This window comes from Cupressus sempervirens, chromosome 3 (genome assembly GCF_028749045.1).
Source record: "Cupressus sempervirens isolate cs-2001-9-10 chromosome 3, ASM2874904v1, whole genome shotgun sequence".
In the NCBI taxonomy this organism is placed as follows: Eukaryota; Viridiplantae; Streptophyta; class Pinopsida; order Cupressales; family Cupressaceae; genus Cupressus; species Cupressus sempervirens.
This window is the reverse complement of record NC_143120.1, coordinates 603,284,312-603,303,341: the sequence shown is the minus strand read 5'-3', so window position 1 is coordinate 603,303,341 and position 19,030 is coordinate 603,284,312. Positions and strand designations below refer to the sequence as shown.

Genomic DNA, 19,030 nt, shown 5'->3' with positions numbered 1-19,030 from the left:
AAGTAGGGGGGGGGGGGGAGAATTTTGTTGTAATGATTTCTTTAGCTTCTTAGATACTCATGGTATCAAACACTAGTTAACCAAACTCCACACACCACAATAGAACAGTGTAGTTGAATGTTAGAATAGAACAATCACGGGCATGGCTCGATCCATGCTTGAACACAAATATGTTTCGAAGAAGTTTTGGGCAGGAGGAGTCAACATTGGAGTTTATCTTTTGAATTGGTCAACCATAGTGGCGGTCAATGGTAAAACTTTGGAAGAGGCCTGGTTAGGTCGCAAGTCTAGAGTCAGTCACTTGAAGGTTTTTGGCTCCCGTGCTTTTGTTTGGATCTTTGATGCATCACACACCAAGTTGGATGTTAAGAGCCAGAAACTCATTATTGCTGGATATAGTAGTCTTCACAAAGCCTACTGCTTGATCAACACTGAGACATCTCGTCTCCTGTATAGTCGTGATGTAGTCTTTGATGAGCAACGAGGACCTTTCATGCCTATTTTGCTGTTCTAGATCAAATAGGCCAGCCTATGAAGGCTCATGATTTGGGAGTTAGGCTTCCATTAGGTCCCCCCGATGCGAGGGCTTTAGTAGCTCCTATAGCTCTAGTTATTCCAGTGATCCTTGTATAGACACCTCCAAATTCTCTTGCAGGATCACCTCGATTTGTAGATATTAGAATGTTTCTAATATTTAGCTAACTGTAGTTATCTGTTAGCTTTTTAAGCTATCTTTTAGCTAGAATAGAGTAGTTCTATTCTTTACGATCTTTTTCTAAGGAAACATTGCTTTATTCTTTTGTATATATAGACCTCTCGATCTCTGTTAATAGCAAGCAAGTATTTTACCAATTACTTCTGTAATAATAACCACAAACTTGTTAATGCTAAACATAATAAGTTTGTTCTTCATGTTGTGCCTTATCACTTTATTTGGTTGATGTATTATTTGCATAAACGATTGTTAGTAATTGGTTCTCATGAAGCACAATCTATTGAACTCTTTAACAAGTCAATAGATTAGTGATCATTGTCTCACTAGTTCTAATCTAATATATGTTCTATTTGTCTTGGGTAGTGATACTGATATTGGTAATCACATGCTTGTCTGTTATTATAATATAAGTTCGTTTACTATAATATAGAATCGTTGGTTTGACATATATTACATAGGTAACAATAATTATATTGACTATACATTGATAGATATCGATTAGTAAGAAATATTACTTTACTATTATTAAACTTTTTATTATTGCGTCTTATTATTATTTTGATTGATAAAAGGAAAATGCCTGTATTTTATTAATATCAGAATATGTACATTATCCCATTCAAGTGCAGGCACTGGGGAGAGAAGAACAGGGTTAAGAAAACCCCCAGTATTGCCTGGGACTGGAGTCCTGTATACATACGGATGCCCTTAAGGGACTTTGAAGAGGACATACCCTCATTTACAGAAAATAAGAGGATAATCCCTCATAGTTTCAAACTGATTGCAAAGATAGAACTCAAAATCTTACATATTGCTCAATTATAGATGATAGATGACTCAACAAAATTCTTAGAGAGCTTTGAAGAAAACAGAGGAAGGAATCAATTGCTGAAGACAGACTCATAAAAGGTACCTGCAAAATAGAGGTGAGACTACCTGCAAGAAGAACTGAAGCACTTGTTTCTTAAACCAAGCATTATTGTTAGAAGCACGAAAACACCATGCAAAACTGGAGAATAAGGGCTAGCAAAACTGCAATATGAGACTGTAAAAAAGAGCCATAAGAAAAGATCATGACCTCATTAAACTTCTCAAAAAATGCCCACAACTGAAAGCCAGGAAAGGACAATGAAAGAACCAGAAATCAAACCTGAAACTAAGGAGGTAGAAAAGTTCATCCAATCCTGCAAACCATAACTGAAAAAAGTGCAGATTTAAGCTTTAAGGTTCAATGAGAACTCAAATAGCCACCTCATAGTCCAAGTAAGAGATTGCACTGCATAAAAGAAACTGGTTAATGAAAACATGAATGCCTAAAAGCATAAAGTATTATTTAAATATTAAGATTATAGATTGTTCCAAGAAAGCCAACTACCAGCCCCATATCTGTCAAGAGTTCATAACAACATTTTTGTTGTGAGTTTTATCAAAAGTAAGCTAACAGCCAGCTTATTTGTCGTAAGTTATTATGCAAAAAAAATGTCTATTTTTAAGAAACACTAAATTAAGAAAGTTCACAAGACACCAGAGAAAACTTTAGTCAGTCTTGACAGCTTCTTGACAGCTTCCTGAAGATCTTCCATAGCTACTCGCAGGGATCTATCCTCCAAAATGTCCTTGAAATACTTTTCCAGCCAGTCATCTTCCAGGGGGTAAAAAAGAGAGCAGAATTAAAGGAGGAAGCGCAAATTTCTCCTATAAACATCACTTTCTGCCTAAAAGCCCGCCAGGTCTACTGTAAAAATAATTGGGTAAGGCCGGACGGGCTCGACGCTTACGTAAAGCATGTTGTAATTTTCTGCCAAGGGGATGGATAAATCATCCCTAATATTTTGAAGGACAGTGTCTAGGTCCCACACTAAAGCCTCTATAAAATGTTCCTGAGAGAGACTGGCAATAAGATCATTGTCCGCAATGCGCATAGAAATAGCAAGAAATGGCAATAAAGATAGCTATGATATCTGAGTTTGTTCAATACCTATTATGGCTATTGATAAATTGGGTGCCAAGGCAACAAAGGATGCCCCTCCAAACCACTCTTTTTTGAATATTGACAAATCGTATAATTCTCATAATCTTCACTGGCTTATTGAAGGCCATGAGCCGAGAAGGGCACGGGAGCTCGATAGGAGTGTCCACCACTGGAAATAATAAGAGTGAGACTTCCATCCTCAATAAATAAGAAGAGAATGTTTTCCACCCTGTTGAAGTGTAAATGCATTAAAGGCAAGTATATTGGGTAGAGAGAAGCTTGTGCTAAAAGCACTACATGGTAGTGCAATAAATGGGGTTAGATGTAGAATGGTACGCGAAGTGATTACTGCATTGGGAAAGGTAAATAGACACGCATTAGATAAGGGGTAGTAAATAAAAGAGAGAGAAAATGAGCTTAAAAATGGCAAATATAATTTAAGGTGGGTGAGGATGAGGGTAAAAGATAGTATCATTTCTACCATCTGCCCCTTCATTGGCCAGTTTGTTTTCCACCCCATTACCTTCACGGTAAATGTGATTAATAGTGAGGTGCTTAATATGAGAAGCCAAGTTAAGAGCTCTGGATAGGAGAGAGTTTAACCTCCAATTAGGGGTAGATTTACTTCTGACAGTATTGACCACAATGGCAGAATCACCTTCAATTTTAACATAATTTAGGTTCAGTTTTAAACAAAGCCATAACCCTTCAATAAGAGCTTTGAATTCAGCTTTATTATTGGTGGCTTTGCCAATAGGCTTCATACATTTAGCCAATATGTCCCCATTGTGATTGGAGATAAAGAAGCCAATCCCTGCCGTCCCAAGGTTGCCACGAGAGGCCTCATCAAAATTGAGTTTGACCCAATTTACAATAGGGGGAACATCTACATTGAGCTCTACTTAATTTATTGGCATCTTTCTCTTGACCTAGAAGGGCCGAGAATTTTAAACCTAGCCAAGAGAATCTCATTTTTGAGTCCCAGATTGATATTGGTTTGGAGGTTCCATTGGATCTTAAAATTTTACCATTAACTATTTCACCAATGAGAGATTTAATTTTAAGAATAAGATGATCCCAAGACATGCTGGTGTTTTTGAAGAACCTCCTGTTTCGCTCCTTCCATAATTCACAAATAATGATGGATGGGGCAATAATCCATAGACCATGAAAAATATTACTAGAGTATAATTTTGGCCATGAAAGCATTAGGGACAGATTTAAATTAGGTAGGGCTGTCTTATAGTTCATTTTCCCACAGAGCCAATACCATATGTTGGCATAGGGGCACAAAAGGAAGAGATGGTCCACATTTTCCTTTGAAGAATAACAAAGTGGGAAGCATGTAGGGCCAATCAAACAAAATCTTCTGATTCTATCAGTTGTTAGCATATGTTTTTGGAGAGCAAGCCAAGAGAAGGCTCTTGCTTTAGGGAGACATAAGGCATCCCAATGCAATGAGTAAGGAAGATGCACCTTCGGATGCAATTTGAGAGAAGAGAGATAGGAGTAACCATTGTTGGTATTATATGACCCTGTCTTAGAGCCATCCCAAATGAGAATATCATCTTGACCCGAGAAAGGGAAATTTCTCTTCTTTAATATGTGACGAAGGACAACTTCCTCAGCGTTAGGTAGCTGAATGATGGAGAAAGATTTCCATTTCCAACCAAAGGGGGAGCCACTATCCGAGTCCACATAGTTAATGAGGTAAGGCCCTAGACTGGCTTCAAGAATAGATCTAGAGGTTTGGAAATTAAAGAGTTTGCATAGAACCGGGAAGCCTTCCCAAGAATCTGACCAAAATCTTAACTAATCACCTCTACCAATTTTCCATGTCACTTTGTTTGAAATGATTGTCCTACATGAGAGTATGTAGTTCCAAAAATTGGATCCTCTTGAGGGGTTTTTGGTTCTAAGGATGCTTAGGGGGTTGTTAGGGTTTAAATATTTATTAAGAAGTGTCCTTACCCATTTAAAATTTGGATACCTTAGCATTTTCCATATTAATTTGGCATCCAGGGCCATAGCCTAATCCTTTAAATTTTTTATACCAAAACCACCTTCCTGTTTCGGTCTATAGACCTTGTCCCAAGCTAAAAGGGCATATTTCTTCTTGTCTTCCGAACCATACCAAAGGTAGTCCTTGCAATCCCTATGAGAGGCAGGAAGCTCGAGGATCAACAGTTGGTAAATGGGGAGAGAATGGATTTAACCATAGTGATTCTCCCTGCAAGAGATAATCATTTTCCTTTCCATGTTCGAATCCTTGTCATAATCTTACTGACAAGGGTCTCCCAGCTAGAGGTTCTCTTCTTCCTGAGTTTTAGAGAAACCCCTAAGTATTTGCAAGGGAAGGTCCCTTGTCCAATGTTTAATATCTTCATTATCTCCTGTTCTTGGGAAGGGCAGGTGTTAAAGAAAAAAATCTCAGATTTGGTTAGATTGATTTCTTGACTAGAGGCCAGCATATAGGAATGTAGGATTTCTTTATGAGTGCTGGCTTCTTTATAGGATGCCTCCCCATAAAGCATGGTATCATCAACAAATTGTTGATGAGTAGTTACATCAAAATCCTATGATATATGGATTCCCTTAAGGGACTGATTGAGCTTGAAACTACTCACCGTTCTCCCCAAGGCTTCAGACATAATAATGAATAGAAAAGGGGAGATGGGATCTCCTTGTCTAAGACCCTTAGACGGCAAGAAGAAGGCCCCCTGGAGTTCCATTGACCAAGATTGTAAATTTGGGAGTATAAATGCATTCAAAAATTAGGTTTATCCAACGTTTGGAAAGGCCGAAGGCAAAGAGGCAAATAGGTCTCAAATCCTTAAAACTATTTGGGGTATCTTTTTTAGGTACCAAGGCCAAGAAAGTATGGTTGACTTCTTTCAGAAGGTCTCTAGAGGCTTTGAAACTATCTAGAGCATCTTAGATTTCATCCCCCAAAAAATTCCAATATTTCTGAAAGAAGCGTGCATGGAAACCATCAAGACCCGAAGATTTATCAGGTGCCATTTGGAAGAGAGCTTTGGTGACCTCTTTCGAGAATTTTTTAAGAAGAATGTTGTTTTGTTCCTCATAAATGATTTTTTCTATATGCCTTAGGAGTGAATTTTGAGATTGTAGGGTAGACCCCTCTAAATTATTTAACATGTCTTCAAAGTAATTAACAACTCCCTGTGCAATTTTCGCAGGTTGCTTAATGGATATATTAAATTATTAGTTATTTTATAAATATTGTTAATGGCTCTTCTCTGCTTGGTATTGTTATGGAAAAAGTTTGTGTTCCTGATCCCAGCCTCAAACCAGGATTCCCTTGATTTCTGTTTCCAGTAAATTTCGTCTTTGGCAAGAATATCTTCTAGTTGAAGACGTAGATCTGTCTCTTTGGTGTAAAGAGTAGCGTCCATGCATTTAGACATAACCTTCGAGTTGATTAGGGCTAGGCTGACTTCTAATGACCTTTTTGAGTCAAAGATATTACCAAACTTCTTCTTATTCTGCATGATGAGGTTATGTTTAATGATCTTGAGTTTTTGGACAACTTCGTAGAATCTTGACCCCTCTATCTTCATATTAGTCCACGATTGTTCTAAGGTTGGAAGCAATGATGCATGTTTGAACCACATCAATTCAAACTTGAAAGGATTCCAGGTAGGGGAACACTCGATTTCAACTGATAAGAGGACCGGGTAGTGATCCAACCCTGAGAAAGGTAGAGTTTCAGATAGCATGGAAGCTATCAGTGCAGGTATATTTCCTTACATCATATCTAGTTTCTCCGCTATCTAACTAAAGATGAGTCTTCTATTGTTCCAAGTAAAAGCATTGTCTTTGGATTCAACTTCTAGTAGTGTTGCTTGGAATAACCAGTTATTAAAGTCTAGTGAAGCTTGAGAAAGTTTTGAAAGGCCCCCTCTTTATAGTCAGAGAGGAGATGACATTGAAGTCTCCCCAAAGAATGCAAGGGAAAACTGACTGCCTCATAACAGCATCCAATTTCCTCCACAGAGACTTTTTGTCGAATGCAGGAGTTGGCCCATAAATATTAAATAAAGAGAATTGCATATGTTGAAATTTAATATGGACCCACATCTAGTGCCTTTCAATTCTTACAAGGACAAAGTCAATAAAATGAGGGTTCTGAATTACAACCAGACCCCCTGAAGCTCCTACAACAGGGCTCCCAATTTTTTTCCTAGGACCTAATTTCTTACCAAAGTTATACAGTTCCTCTAGATTCATTTTGGTTTCCTGGAGCATAAGAATATTGGGTTTATAACTTGAGAGGTAGCACTTAACTAGGCACTGCTTGTTAGGGGCATTCACGCCCCTAACATTCCAGGTGATGACTTTCATTTGATCATGGGAAGGACCTTCCCCTTCCTGCATCAAAAAGAGTAGTTAATTTAGTTTGACCATTAGCTTCAGCATCCCAGGACCGTAATTCATTCAAAGATTTCCTTCCTCACTTTTTGGAGAGCTTGTACAAGTTAGGAGAAGGCCTTGGTTGCTGGGAGTTCATTAATAATATTTTCTTTTTCCATTGTTAAGCCTTCAAGGACCGCCTCCTTAGTACACATATTAATGAGTTGTTCAGTAAGCTTATCACAAATCTCTTTCTTTTCATGCTTACACAATTTAGAAGTATAGGAGGCTTTGCTACCTTGGGATGGAGCATCCTCCATAAAACCTGGATGAGATATGACAATAGGCCGTAATCTCATTTGAGGGGGGATAGGAGGACTATCAGGAGTAGCTTCCAAATTATCGTCATAAATTTCCTAAAGACCAGTATCCTTAGAAATGGTCCCCTTTTGTAGCTTAGAGCTTTCTGCTGCCATATCTTCTGCAAGGGAGGTTGGTCCATCCAAAATGGTAAAACCTCCTTTCTCTAGATTGAGGGAGATGGTCAGGGAAGGAGTTTGATCAATATTCTGAGGAGAGGTTGGAATATTCAGATTATGAGGACATAATGTAGGATTCTTAAGGGGCTCCACATGGGGTAGTTTTTCGATAGATAAATCCAAAGGGGATGGATACCTTAGCTTCTTCCAGCATTTCCTAGAGAGAATAATTTTTACTGATTTTGAAATTGGGGTTTCCACTGAAAGGAACTAGACCAAACTTCCATCCACTGACCCATGGAAAATTATTGGGTCAAGGTAATATATGAATTGATTACTAATAATTTGAATGGGTTTCATAGTGGATTCGCCTATCTTAACATCAATTAAGATTTTGATGTCAAAAGAGGATGTGAAATCATTCAACAAGCCCTAGAATCCACACAGAGATTCTCCTATTTGTTTAAGGATTTTCTCATTGAGGAGTTCCACAACAAATTTTTTAAAGGAGACCCATTTAGGGATAGTTTGATTATTAATATTTTCCCAGTTAAAATTAGGGTTCCATTCCAAGAATTTAACAAATTGCCCTTGAAGGAAAAAAGGGCTTTCATATAGTAGTTTATCTCTTAATTCTAATGACTTACAATCCATAAACAATGTATTATTAAGAAGGTTAGTAATACTTACCTAGTTCTCCAAGATCGAGATCATTTTGACAAAGAAATCAGTTGCGGTGGGATTGGAGTCACTCCATTTAACGAAGATACCTTGTGAATTATAGGTTTCTCGCAATTCATCAGAGTGCGGGTCGCTAATGATGATGGTATAAAACTTATCCCGAGAATCATCCAGAGGAAGATTTTTGGCCGACAACCTTGTGAATGATTTTCCCGCGATCGCTCTTGGGGTTCTTTGCTCTTCCCTTTGATTGGGGGGTTGAAAGATTGCTGCTACCAGATCCAAACCCCAAAGGGATGAAGTAGCCACTGACGGAATGCATGTGGGGATCACCCATAGTTTCCCATTCCTTAACAGGCTGTAATTTGATTCCATGGCAAAATTGTGAGGGAAAGGGTTATTACCAATCCATCTACATTTAACCAGACTTTGATCTTGCAATTGAGATGCTCTTCGTTTAGACATAGCTGATGTCCCAACTCTAAACTTGCTTGTTGAAGCAGAATGGGTCGATCTTAAAGAAGAGGATGAAAATTGATGGCCAACCAAAGCCATATCAGCATCCTTTTTTTCCCATTGGCAAGAAGGAGACGAGATTCCATTTCGAGGAGCCGAATGGGTTTGAGGGCGAAAGCAGTTGGACCCTTGCCTTGTTGATTCCGTTATATGCAGATTTGCATAAGGTCGTATTTTCTCTCTTAATTGATAACTCTTACAAAGTTATGTTAGTGATGTATTATTCTTTATCATTTCTTATTTTAGAAAATGTATCTTGTTCATGTAATTATATTTAGCATTTGATCTATACTATAATATATTAGTATATTAATCATACATTATATTATATTAATTATTTAATCATTACTATAATCACTATAGTTATAAATATATCATTATTTTAATTTAATCTTATACTGTTATTATTGTAAAACTCCACTCTAGAAAGGGACATTATAATCCGCCTTTCGCAAAATTGCTTGTCCTCAAGCAATTCAATAATTTCTCCTTGTGATTTGATCATTGCTTCTCACTATAGTTTTGCAACAACAATTTGAATTTGGGATTAGATAGTTATTAATATAAATTTAAAGATCGCATGATTCAATAAAAATTACTAAGAATGACTTTAATGAATGAACTTATCTTGATGTGTCATGGTTCTTCCATTCTTCTTGCTATGCATTGCCTTTTCCTCTGATGTGTTCTAATCAATAAGCCTTAATTTCTCGAAGAGACTATCTCATCCATGTCCTTATGGATACTCTTTTAGGATGTATTTATCTCTTTGCTCCATAGGAGAGACTTTATCTCTTCCTAGGCCTTTATGGATATCCTTTTAGGATGTAGCCATCTCTATAATCCTTAAGAGAGTCTTTATCTCGTCCTAAGTCATTATCGATATCCTTTTAGGACTATCCCTCTTTATAATCCTTAGGAGAGACTCTATCTCATCCTACGCTTCTATGAATATCCCTTTGGGAGTATCCATCTCTATCTAATCCTTTTGAGAGATGTTATCTCATCATAGGTGTAATGTCCCCACTACTAGGGTTAGTTAAAACTTGCAAAACAATTGTTAGACTCATAATATTAACAAATCTCACGAGACTATTCTACCCTCTATTCTAACCCCATTGTTAAAGATGTCACCAGAACGAGTTTCGTAACACTTATCTATTCCACCATCTTCCCTTGATTGCACCCTTTAATGTTCTTCTTGGAAGGGACATCCTTTATTCAAGCATAATCACATGGATATGTTGACATCATCGTAATATTTTGTCTATTATCTAATTCTTGTATAGCCATTCATATAGGGTTACTCATCTCTCGCACTAGCACGATAGCCATTCATACGAGGGTCTCACTTCTTGCATTGCACTATGACATTCCATTTATTACTCATTTAGTCATTCATACAAGGTTACTCATCTCTCGTACTGGCACAATAGCCATTTATATGAGGACCGTACTTCTAAACTGGCACTATGAGGTTTCATTAATCTCGTCATAGCCATTTATATAAAGATGACCTCAAACTCTAAACTGGCACACAGCCATTCATTTAGAGATGAGCGTAGCCCCTCTAGTGACACTTGAAAGTTTTAAAGGATTATTTAAATCCATGAGGAGTTATATAAGTATCATTTAACTTTTATACTATCAAATATCATCCTTTGAATTTAAAAATAATATCAAATATCAAGTACCAATGGTAACCTGGATATAAATAGGCGATCTCTTATTCCAATGGAGGTAGAGACATTTATGTGAAGGGTTATAACAACAAGTCCAATAGATAAAGAAAATAGTAAAGACAAGGGGGGAAAGAGAGGGAATGAGATAGAGGAAATACATTGATGGGAAGAATTTGTGGTTTTAGAAGATATAGAACAGAGCAGAGAGAGAAATAAGACATAAAGTACCAAATTTCAAAACGAAGCAGAATAGTATATAGAGAATGAAGAAACGAATATAGGGGACCATATAATGCAAGAGTTGGAAAAGGATGAAGAGGCCATAGAAGATGACATGATATCCTCTAGTATCAACAATGCTAGTGACCACATAGATAATTTAGGCATTTCAGTCAATCGAGATGGTTTAGAGGCTTCAAGATGTGGAAAGCAAAAAGTGAAGCGAGGAAGAAAGACTCTTATTGAATTAAGATCTGCCGTTGGAAAAGCAAAGAACCAAAAACCGATTAGTGATATTCTCGAATGTAGGGAAGGGGAAGTTCGTACTTTAAAGAATACCTTAAAGACGTCTCCAAATCGGGTTTCGTAACCCTTAGCTATTCCACCGTCTTCCCTAAAGTGCACCCCTTAAGGTTCTTCTTGGAATGGACATCCTCTATCCAAGGCCAATCACATATGCATATGTTGACATCATTAGAATATTCTGGCCATTATCTAATTCTCATCTAGTTATTCATATAGGGTTACTCTTTGCTCACACTAGCACGATATCCATTCATACGAGGATCTAACTTTCTGCATTGGCACTATGAGGTTCCATTTATTACTCATTTAGCCATTCATACGAGGTTACACGTGAGGATCTCACTTCTTGCACTGGTATTGGCACTCTCATTGGCACTATCAAGTTTCATCAATCTCATCTTAGCCATTTATATAAAGACAACCTCAAACTCTACACTGGCATGTAGCCATTCATATAGAGATGAGTGTAGTCCCTACACTAGTACTTGAATGTTTTAACCAAGTACTTAAATCTATAAAGAGATATATAAGTATCAATTAACTCTTATAATATCAAATATCATTCTTTGAATTTAAAAATAATTTTCTAATATTCATAATATTAAAGCTTGAACATCCCTTATTATATATACACACACACGCACATAAAGAGTGTGAAAATAATTTCTTTTATAATAATATTAATTTATATAAATATGCTAACTTATATTCATATAAATATCTATACTAAAAAGACAAAATACTTTTTATACCTTATAGAATTGATTCCTTATTCCCCATATCATCTCCCTTCCTTTTCGCATGTAGCAAATATCTTGAATTCCTTAATACTTCTTTCCGTTTTGACTAAAAAGAAAAAAAGTTTAGAAACCTTGTGAATCCAGATTTGCTTGAAAATTCTCTTTGAATCTGCTTCAAATCCATGTCAAATTCACTTATGATCGATCTACAAGGCTGCCAAAAACAATTTCTCTCCGCCAAAACTCTTCTCGTTTCCTCCAAACACTAAAAATTGCAAAATAAACAAAAAATAGGCAAGTTGCTAGGTGTCCCAGTTTTACTGGTGCTGCCCAATAGAAGTAGTTAATTTATCACGAGAAGTTTGCAATTTATTGCAGAGAAGTGGCCAACTTATTGGTGAGAATTCAAGGTCGTCTCAGCTTGAATTTCTCACTAGAAAGCCTTAACTTTTCTCGTTTTGCAAAAGTTCTCATGAGAAGTAGAGATCTGTTCCACTTCTCGGAGAGATTTTAATCTATGGTCAAAACATCCACGACTTCTAGATTTTTTCGCTCTTTCTGGCTCTTAATGCAGCACCGAATGAAATCCTAAGAGTATAAAATTCCCAACAGGGAAAAGCATTTAAAGTGTCTGAGTCTATGCGTCTAGCACTTCGATTATTCTACCCGATATAATATTATTTCCTTCTGAATGCCTCATTTGACATACTCCTGATAAAATTAATAAAAGTCTTTCGTCATATATATGCACACCCACATAATGAAATATTAAGAGTCAGCGCTGAACACAAAATCAATAAAATATATCTCTGGTTTAACTATAGTCATCCACGACAATAGCCTAGCATGGAGTGATACACAAATATGGGTCCAACATGTCTAAAATATCCCGTGTATTTCCTATTGATTTTAATTGAATGACTTTCGTAAACTGGCTTGAATATTATTAAAAAAACCACTCAACAAAATTCTGTAAGAATATTGAACTGTGTCAATAACAGACAGTAGTATTCAAAATATTAAAATTTGGTATTTCACAATCTTTACAATACTAAAATTGATTCGCTTGAGTTTTTGATTTCAGAATATAATCTTTATCTTCCCAAATCAGGAAATTGATCTCCCTTGTCCATGCACTTCGCTGACAACCTTCAACATTAGACAAGATGCCTCTGCAATTTTATCAAATTAACCCACACAGTTTGGTAGGAAAACTAGTTTTGATACTACTGTAATATCCTGAATGAATATTCTTCCCAATTTATCTGAAAACAAATATTAGAATACAATAGATAGCTTATGCAAATAAAACCAGCAATATAAGCCAGTAGATGCTCATTAAAATACTTGGTTTAACACAAATCCAGATTTGTTACTGTATTCTAAACCAACAATACAACAACATGCATAAAATCTAATCTTAAAACCATTATTACAGTCAGATTAGAAATACAAGAGAGAACTTGTATGTGCAATGTTAATTCTGTCTCGAATCCACCACAAAGCTGAACCATGCTTGCATCTGATTCACCAAGAAGAACCTAAGGGTTTCTGTCCTCAGATTCTGAATAGAAGCTGAAGCTTCCCAAAATCTCACCAAGAGAAATTTGAAATCAAAGTCCAAAATCAAGTATACTGAAATGAATGAGAGTCCCTTGTTTAATGTTCAAAGATTGAGGCAAATTTTTCACTCTAAACAACTTTAACCTTTCCTTTTGCAACTTATCTTGTTTGAGCTTCCTTTTGTTCATCTTCTTTCACATCCTTAATGGCATTATCAAACCATTTTGGATGAGGTCTTGGTACATGTTGTAGATTCTCAAGAGTTTGATTTGGAGAACGCATTGTAGCCCAAAGGGGATTTTGTGTTCAGCAATGTGGTTTATCCCCTTCCTTGTCATCTTCAGACTCAGAATGTTGGCTACTTGACGAATCATCATCTATTCTTACAAATTTCGTCTTGATAGGAAATTCTTTGTTTGGAACCTCAATTGGGTTACCACCATTTGCAAGGTAAGGTGTCTTTTCATGAACAGTTACATCTGCACTAACAACTAATTTATTAGTAGTTACATCAATTAAGTGATATTATTCTGATTTCACTAGAACCAACAAATGTTTTTTTCTCAATGAAGTTGGAGGAGGGGTTGCTCTCTTAACGTGAACTTGCTGTAATTCCTTTTTACCTCCACTGAGACAACTGTTGCATTTGTTGAATGCTGTAATACTGGAAAATGCTATGTATGTGATATAATTTTTGCAAAATAAAGGCTAGTTTTCCCAGTTTAAGATTTCTTCATTAAGGCTAGTTTTCCCAATTTAAGGCTAGTGATATAATTTAAGATTTCTTCATTATACTCCTTACTAACTTTATTCATATATTTTTTTCTATGCTTTTAAATGACATTCCTCCTAATACTTATATAGATTATTTAGTATTGCTCACGACTCTTCATAATTTTAATCATTTATATTGATTATTAATTAATTTTATTAATATATTTATTTATTAATATATTATCCCTTTATAAAGATTAAATATTATGTTATATCAATTTATATAAGTAATTTAATTTATATTATGTCTTTATTTATTACTAGTTAATATTAAACTTATTATTCTAGTATTATTTTGACTTTATTAGATTATTTATTATCTCAATTTTATTCTTCAATTTTTAATAAATTATATTATATATTATATATAATGACCTTATACTTCAATAACTTAGTATGTAATAATAATTATTATATATAATATTTTATATATTTATTAAAATAATTATTACAAATATTTTATTGCATTAATTTTTTTTGACCCATATTTTCATAATTAGGGGACATGACAATTAGTGTTCGTTTGCTCAGCAACCCTTCATTGAATTGTACACTATTATTTGTTCCATGAAGTGATAAATTACTAGCACGAGGAAAATTCCTGAATGCTTAGATATTTGATTTCTGATGCCATTTTTCATTTATATTTTGTTTTCTGCGTAAGTATGGTCTTTTGTCATGCAATTCTTTGTTCCTTTTCATTTGATTCTTTATGTTTCACAGATCTCATTTTCAGCTCTCCAAATTGGTGTCTTTAGTTGTGATTATATTTAGGAATAATCTTTGGAATTGAAGTTGTTGGTTAATGTGAGTGTCAAAGTCAAAGTTCCTAAATAGTATAATTTCAAGTTAGGTAATCGCATTGTTTTTGGAAAGCTGTCAAAAGCTTTTCTGCCTTTTCCGAATTTAGAATAGTATCGTTGTTCTCTTTGTTGAATCTTGTGTGTTATTAATGTTTCCATGATTTATGTTTCAGAGTGGACCTGATATACTCATCTGTGATGAAGCCCATATGATTAAGAATACAAAGGCTGATATAACTCAAGCATTGAAACAAGTGAAGACCCAACGCAGAATTGCATTGACAGGTTCACCTCTGCAAAATAATCTAATGGAATACTATTGCGTAAGTAACATTTTTATCATGCATAGTCCAGACATCACAATTAGTTTATATTTTATTAAGCTATAATGTAGTCAGTAACACTTTGCTTTATTCACAGATGGTGGATTTTGTAAGAGAAGGTTTTCTGGGAACTAAGCACGAGTTTAGGAACAGGCAAGTTCTATTCATGACCGTGTTTAGTCTTGTTGATTCATAGCACTTTATAATTTATGCGTCTCATACACATTGATAGCAAGACAGTGATTGTGTGTTAATTATATTCTTGGCTTATTTCTAGTTTATAGCATTGTCTTGAAACCGCACTCATATTATCCAAAATGCAGGTTCCAGAATCCTATAGAAAATGGCCAGCATGCTAATTCAACAGCAGATGATGTCAAAATTATGAACCAGAGATCACATGTTTTGTATGAGCAGCTGAAAGGTTTTGTGCAGCGCATGGGCATGAATGTGATGAAGGATGAGCTTCCTCCAAAAGTTGTATATGTAATATCTGTAAAGCTCTCTTCATTGCAGCGGAAATTGTATGTTAGATTTTTAGAATACCACGGATTTACAAAGAATGACAAGATTGTATATGCAAAAGGACCACAAAGAAAATGTTTCTTTAGTGCATACCATTCTTTATCTAAGGTATTGATACCATGCCAGTATGTACTTGAGAGGATGTTTGGAATTCAACTGTTGCTCTTAGAATTGAGAATATATTGATGGTTTTCTTTTCACAATTGTTGGTATTTTCTGTTGCTAGATTTGGAATCATCCTGGGTTATTGCAAATTGCTAAAGAAGATAGAGATTGCCAACAAACTGATGATGCAATTGAGAATTTCTTAGTGGAGGGTAGCATCAGTGATGATGATATGGATCGGGACTTCAATGGAGGCAAGTATTGAGAATGAGCCAACATTATCCATTGTGATGTTTATTACATTTGTGTCCTTTTCAATCAAAATTGGAAAAATCCCAATTGTCAAACATCAGTGCACAAATAATCCATGTATTGGAGTATGTTGAGTAGGAGCTATAGAGATATTTGTTGAATAAAGGGTTTTAGATCCAATAGACGAACAGATGTTTTCAGCCTTAGGAAAAATCCCGCTACTGTTGATGCTAGTTTGATCCTTATACTAGTGGGATTTAGTGAATGATTTATTGGATTGTGCTTTCAATAGTAGGGAATCTATTTAGGAGAGAACATAAGTAACTTTTTGATTCAATTTTTGTATTAATAATTTTGTGAGATGTACAAACTGCAAAAGTTGCAGAAGCATGCCACTTTCTTATGTAAAATGTTCTTGATTAATTTTGTTATACCATGCCCCATAAGAATACGATTTGTAATTGCTCGTGAGATGCTTGGAATTTTACTTTGATTTTTTCAATGTGCCGTGTGCCCCATTTGTTGACAAGGATTACATCTTTGTTTATCATGGTGGAGCAGTCATGCTAAGTTGCCATATTATATGCCAGCAAGGTAACTGTGACTGTGAAACATAGTTCAAGGACAATGAAGATCGACTAGGGTAATTTGAAATAGTTTTGTGGGGTATAAATTTAACTTTTGAAGACAATACAACTTCCAGAAGAGACTGAAAGTCCCTCTAACCATTCAGAGTGGAGGAAAGCTACTGTTGTATCTGCTAAGGAAGTATTTTGCTTGAAGCAACCATCTATGCTAGAGAAGAGCACATACTTTGCATCTTGATGAGAGACCTAAAGAACTTAATATGACTTTAGTATATTGCAATATTAATAAAATGAAATTGTTTTTGTCATGAAAATATATCACATCACTCAAATCAGATGCCCATGCTTGTGGATGAAACCCTGGATTGCTATGAAAACAGAAGTATACTATTTGGTAGGCATTTCTCAAAAAAATTCTTATGAAGACATGACTTGGTAAATCTTTGAAGCCCAGTGATTTTTGAAGACAATAAATCAGCTCACTATTGAGCATAAATGACATTTCGAATATGTTTCTGTAGACTGAAGGGAAAATCTACTCTGTCAATGTAAGGTGGGCATTGCACCTGCCCTTTAATAATTGTTGTACGCCAAAATCTTGTGACCACCTGATTGCTGGGGGAATTAGTATTAGCAGGTTTCAAACCCTGGTCCGCTTTGCAAAATTGCTTTGAATGGGGCTAAGTTAGACAAGTCAGACTTATTTGATGAATCCCATCTAGTTTTAGTTGATCTTACTGTTGGTTTGATTTGTATTCTCAAGAGGTTCATTTGTATAGGCACAGTTTTCCTGTAGAATGACAATTCTTTCTTTTGTATGTAGGAATCTTATAAATACATTACACTGTATTTTTCAAATAGTAGTAATTATTTATGTGGTGTTCACTGTTTTCCTGTTGGTGGAAGTCATAAAATTGATGTCCTAGTTTTGTTTTTATTTTGCAACAGATAAGATGTCAGATAAAATGGAGTGTGCAGGCAAGATTGCAGATAATGATGCTTTCGAAGAGGTGTTTGATTCCTTTCTTTTCTTGTTTTAGTCCTGCCCTATTATAGGGAGCATGTTTCAGCCTCAAGATTTTATGGATTGAACAGTTCACATGGAAATTCAAAGAAGGATATCTTAGTGCTGATAATTCATGGGTTGTTGTGAATCGTGATTCACTTTTATGCTCTCTTAATAGTAAATGTTGCAATTTGAGATGTGTTGTTTTCTTGTTCCAGGCTTTTATCCAATCATCTAACTGGTGGGAGGACATTGTACCAGAGAAAGCTTATGCAAAGATTGATTACAGCGGAAAAATGGTTCTGTTGCTAGATCTTCTTCTCATGAGCTCTGAACGAGGTGACAAGGCTTTGGTATTCAGCCAAAGCTTGGGCACCTTAGATCTTATTGAATCATTCTTGGCAAAATTACCTCGACATGCAAAGAAAGATAAATGCTGGAGACAGGGAAAAGAATGGTACAGGTAAAGTAATCTAACAATTTTGTATAATTGTTTCTAATAAGTGTGTTCTCCTCGGAAGTGAACATCATATGGATCTTACACTCCTTTTGCCATATCAGGTTAGATAGCAAAACATAATTGATTCTCTTTCTTCATTTACACGTGTTTGTATTTGTTGCTGTTTCTAATTGTAATTTCCTGGTAAGAAGCAAGTATTGGCGGTGGTTGTTAGTTTGCATTACATAACCTCTTTTTCGTTCTCATCTTTTGATAAGTTGAGGTTGAGGAGTTTGTTTGATGTGTGAGTGGGCTTAGGCATTTAGATACACACACACACACACACATCCCTTCATTCAAGATAACAAAGCAGATCTGCAGAACCTATTTTTGTGATGATGCAACAAAAGACTATAGTGTAGATAATTGAAAATTAGGAGGTGTGAGGACACTGATGCATGTGATTTTAGGAACTTCGAGCTAAGAGAGTTAATTAAACAAACATACCCAAAAGTGTGCATGCAAAAAAGCATATATGAATGTGATTGGGAAATTATGGATTGCAAACACATCTTATGCAAAAACATAGAATTGACATTGAGATCATGAGATAATGAGTTTATATAATAGAGAAGGGTCGTCTGATCATCAATGTGAATGAATGCCCAAATGACAAGATAAATAACAAAACTATAGTAGATTGAAACATTAAGATTGTTTTCGGAAATTATTAAATTTGAGCTCTGGACATTCCCAGGTTTTAATAGCCGAGGATACTCCTAAGTCAATGATAATAGCCTATGTTCCCCGAGGACACATACCCGGCCTAAAACTTGATGTTTCGGAGACGGGGGGACGGGTATGGGACGTCCCCCAGCCGTCCCCAAATGACCTTTTTTTTCAAGGGACGTTTTGGAAACTCAGGGACGCGGGGGGGACAAAAAGGGGACGGCCGGCCGTACCCCCCCG

General features: G+C 35.8%; 1 protein-coding gene across 6 annotated transcripts in view; it reads left to right on the top strand.

The window, feature by feature from the left end:
* ATRX (P-loop containing nucleoside triphosphate hydrolases superfamily protein) overlaps positions 1–19,030 on the top strand; it is a 273,756-nt gene that overhangs the window by 174,922 nt on the left and 79,804 nt on the right. For 4 of the 6 annotated variants that reach the window (XM_089821112.1, XM_089821114.1, XM_089821110.1 and 1 more), the window contains 6 exons: positions 14,998–15,147; positions 15,245–15,300; positions 15,471–15,780; positions 15,899–16,031; positions 17,565–17,626; positions 17,841–18,085. In XM_089821112.1, the coding sequence (XP_089677238.1) occupies positions 14,998–15,147; positions 15,245–15,300; positions 15,471–15,780; positions 15,899–16,031; positions 17,565–17,626; positions 17,841–18,085 (956 nt within the window). The remainder of the gene's footprint in view (positions 1–14,997; positions 15,148–15,244; positions 15,301–15,470; positions 15,781–15,898; positions 16,032–17,564; positions 17,627–17,840; positions 18,086–19,030) is intronic. The other 2 variants (XM_089821115.1, XM_089821111.1) reach the window with 1 other exon arrangement.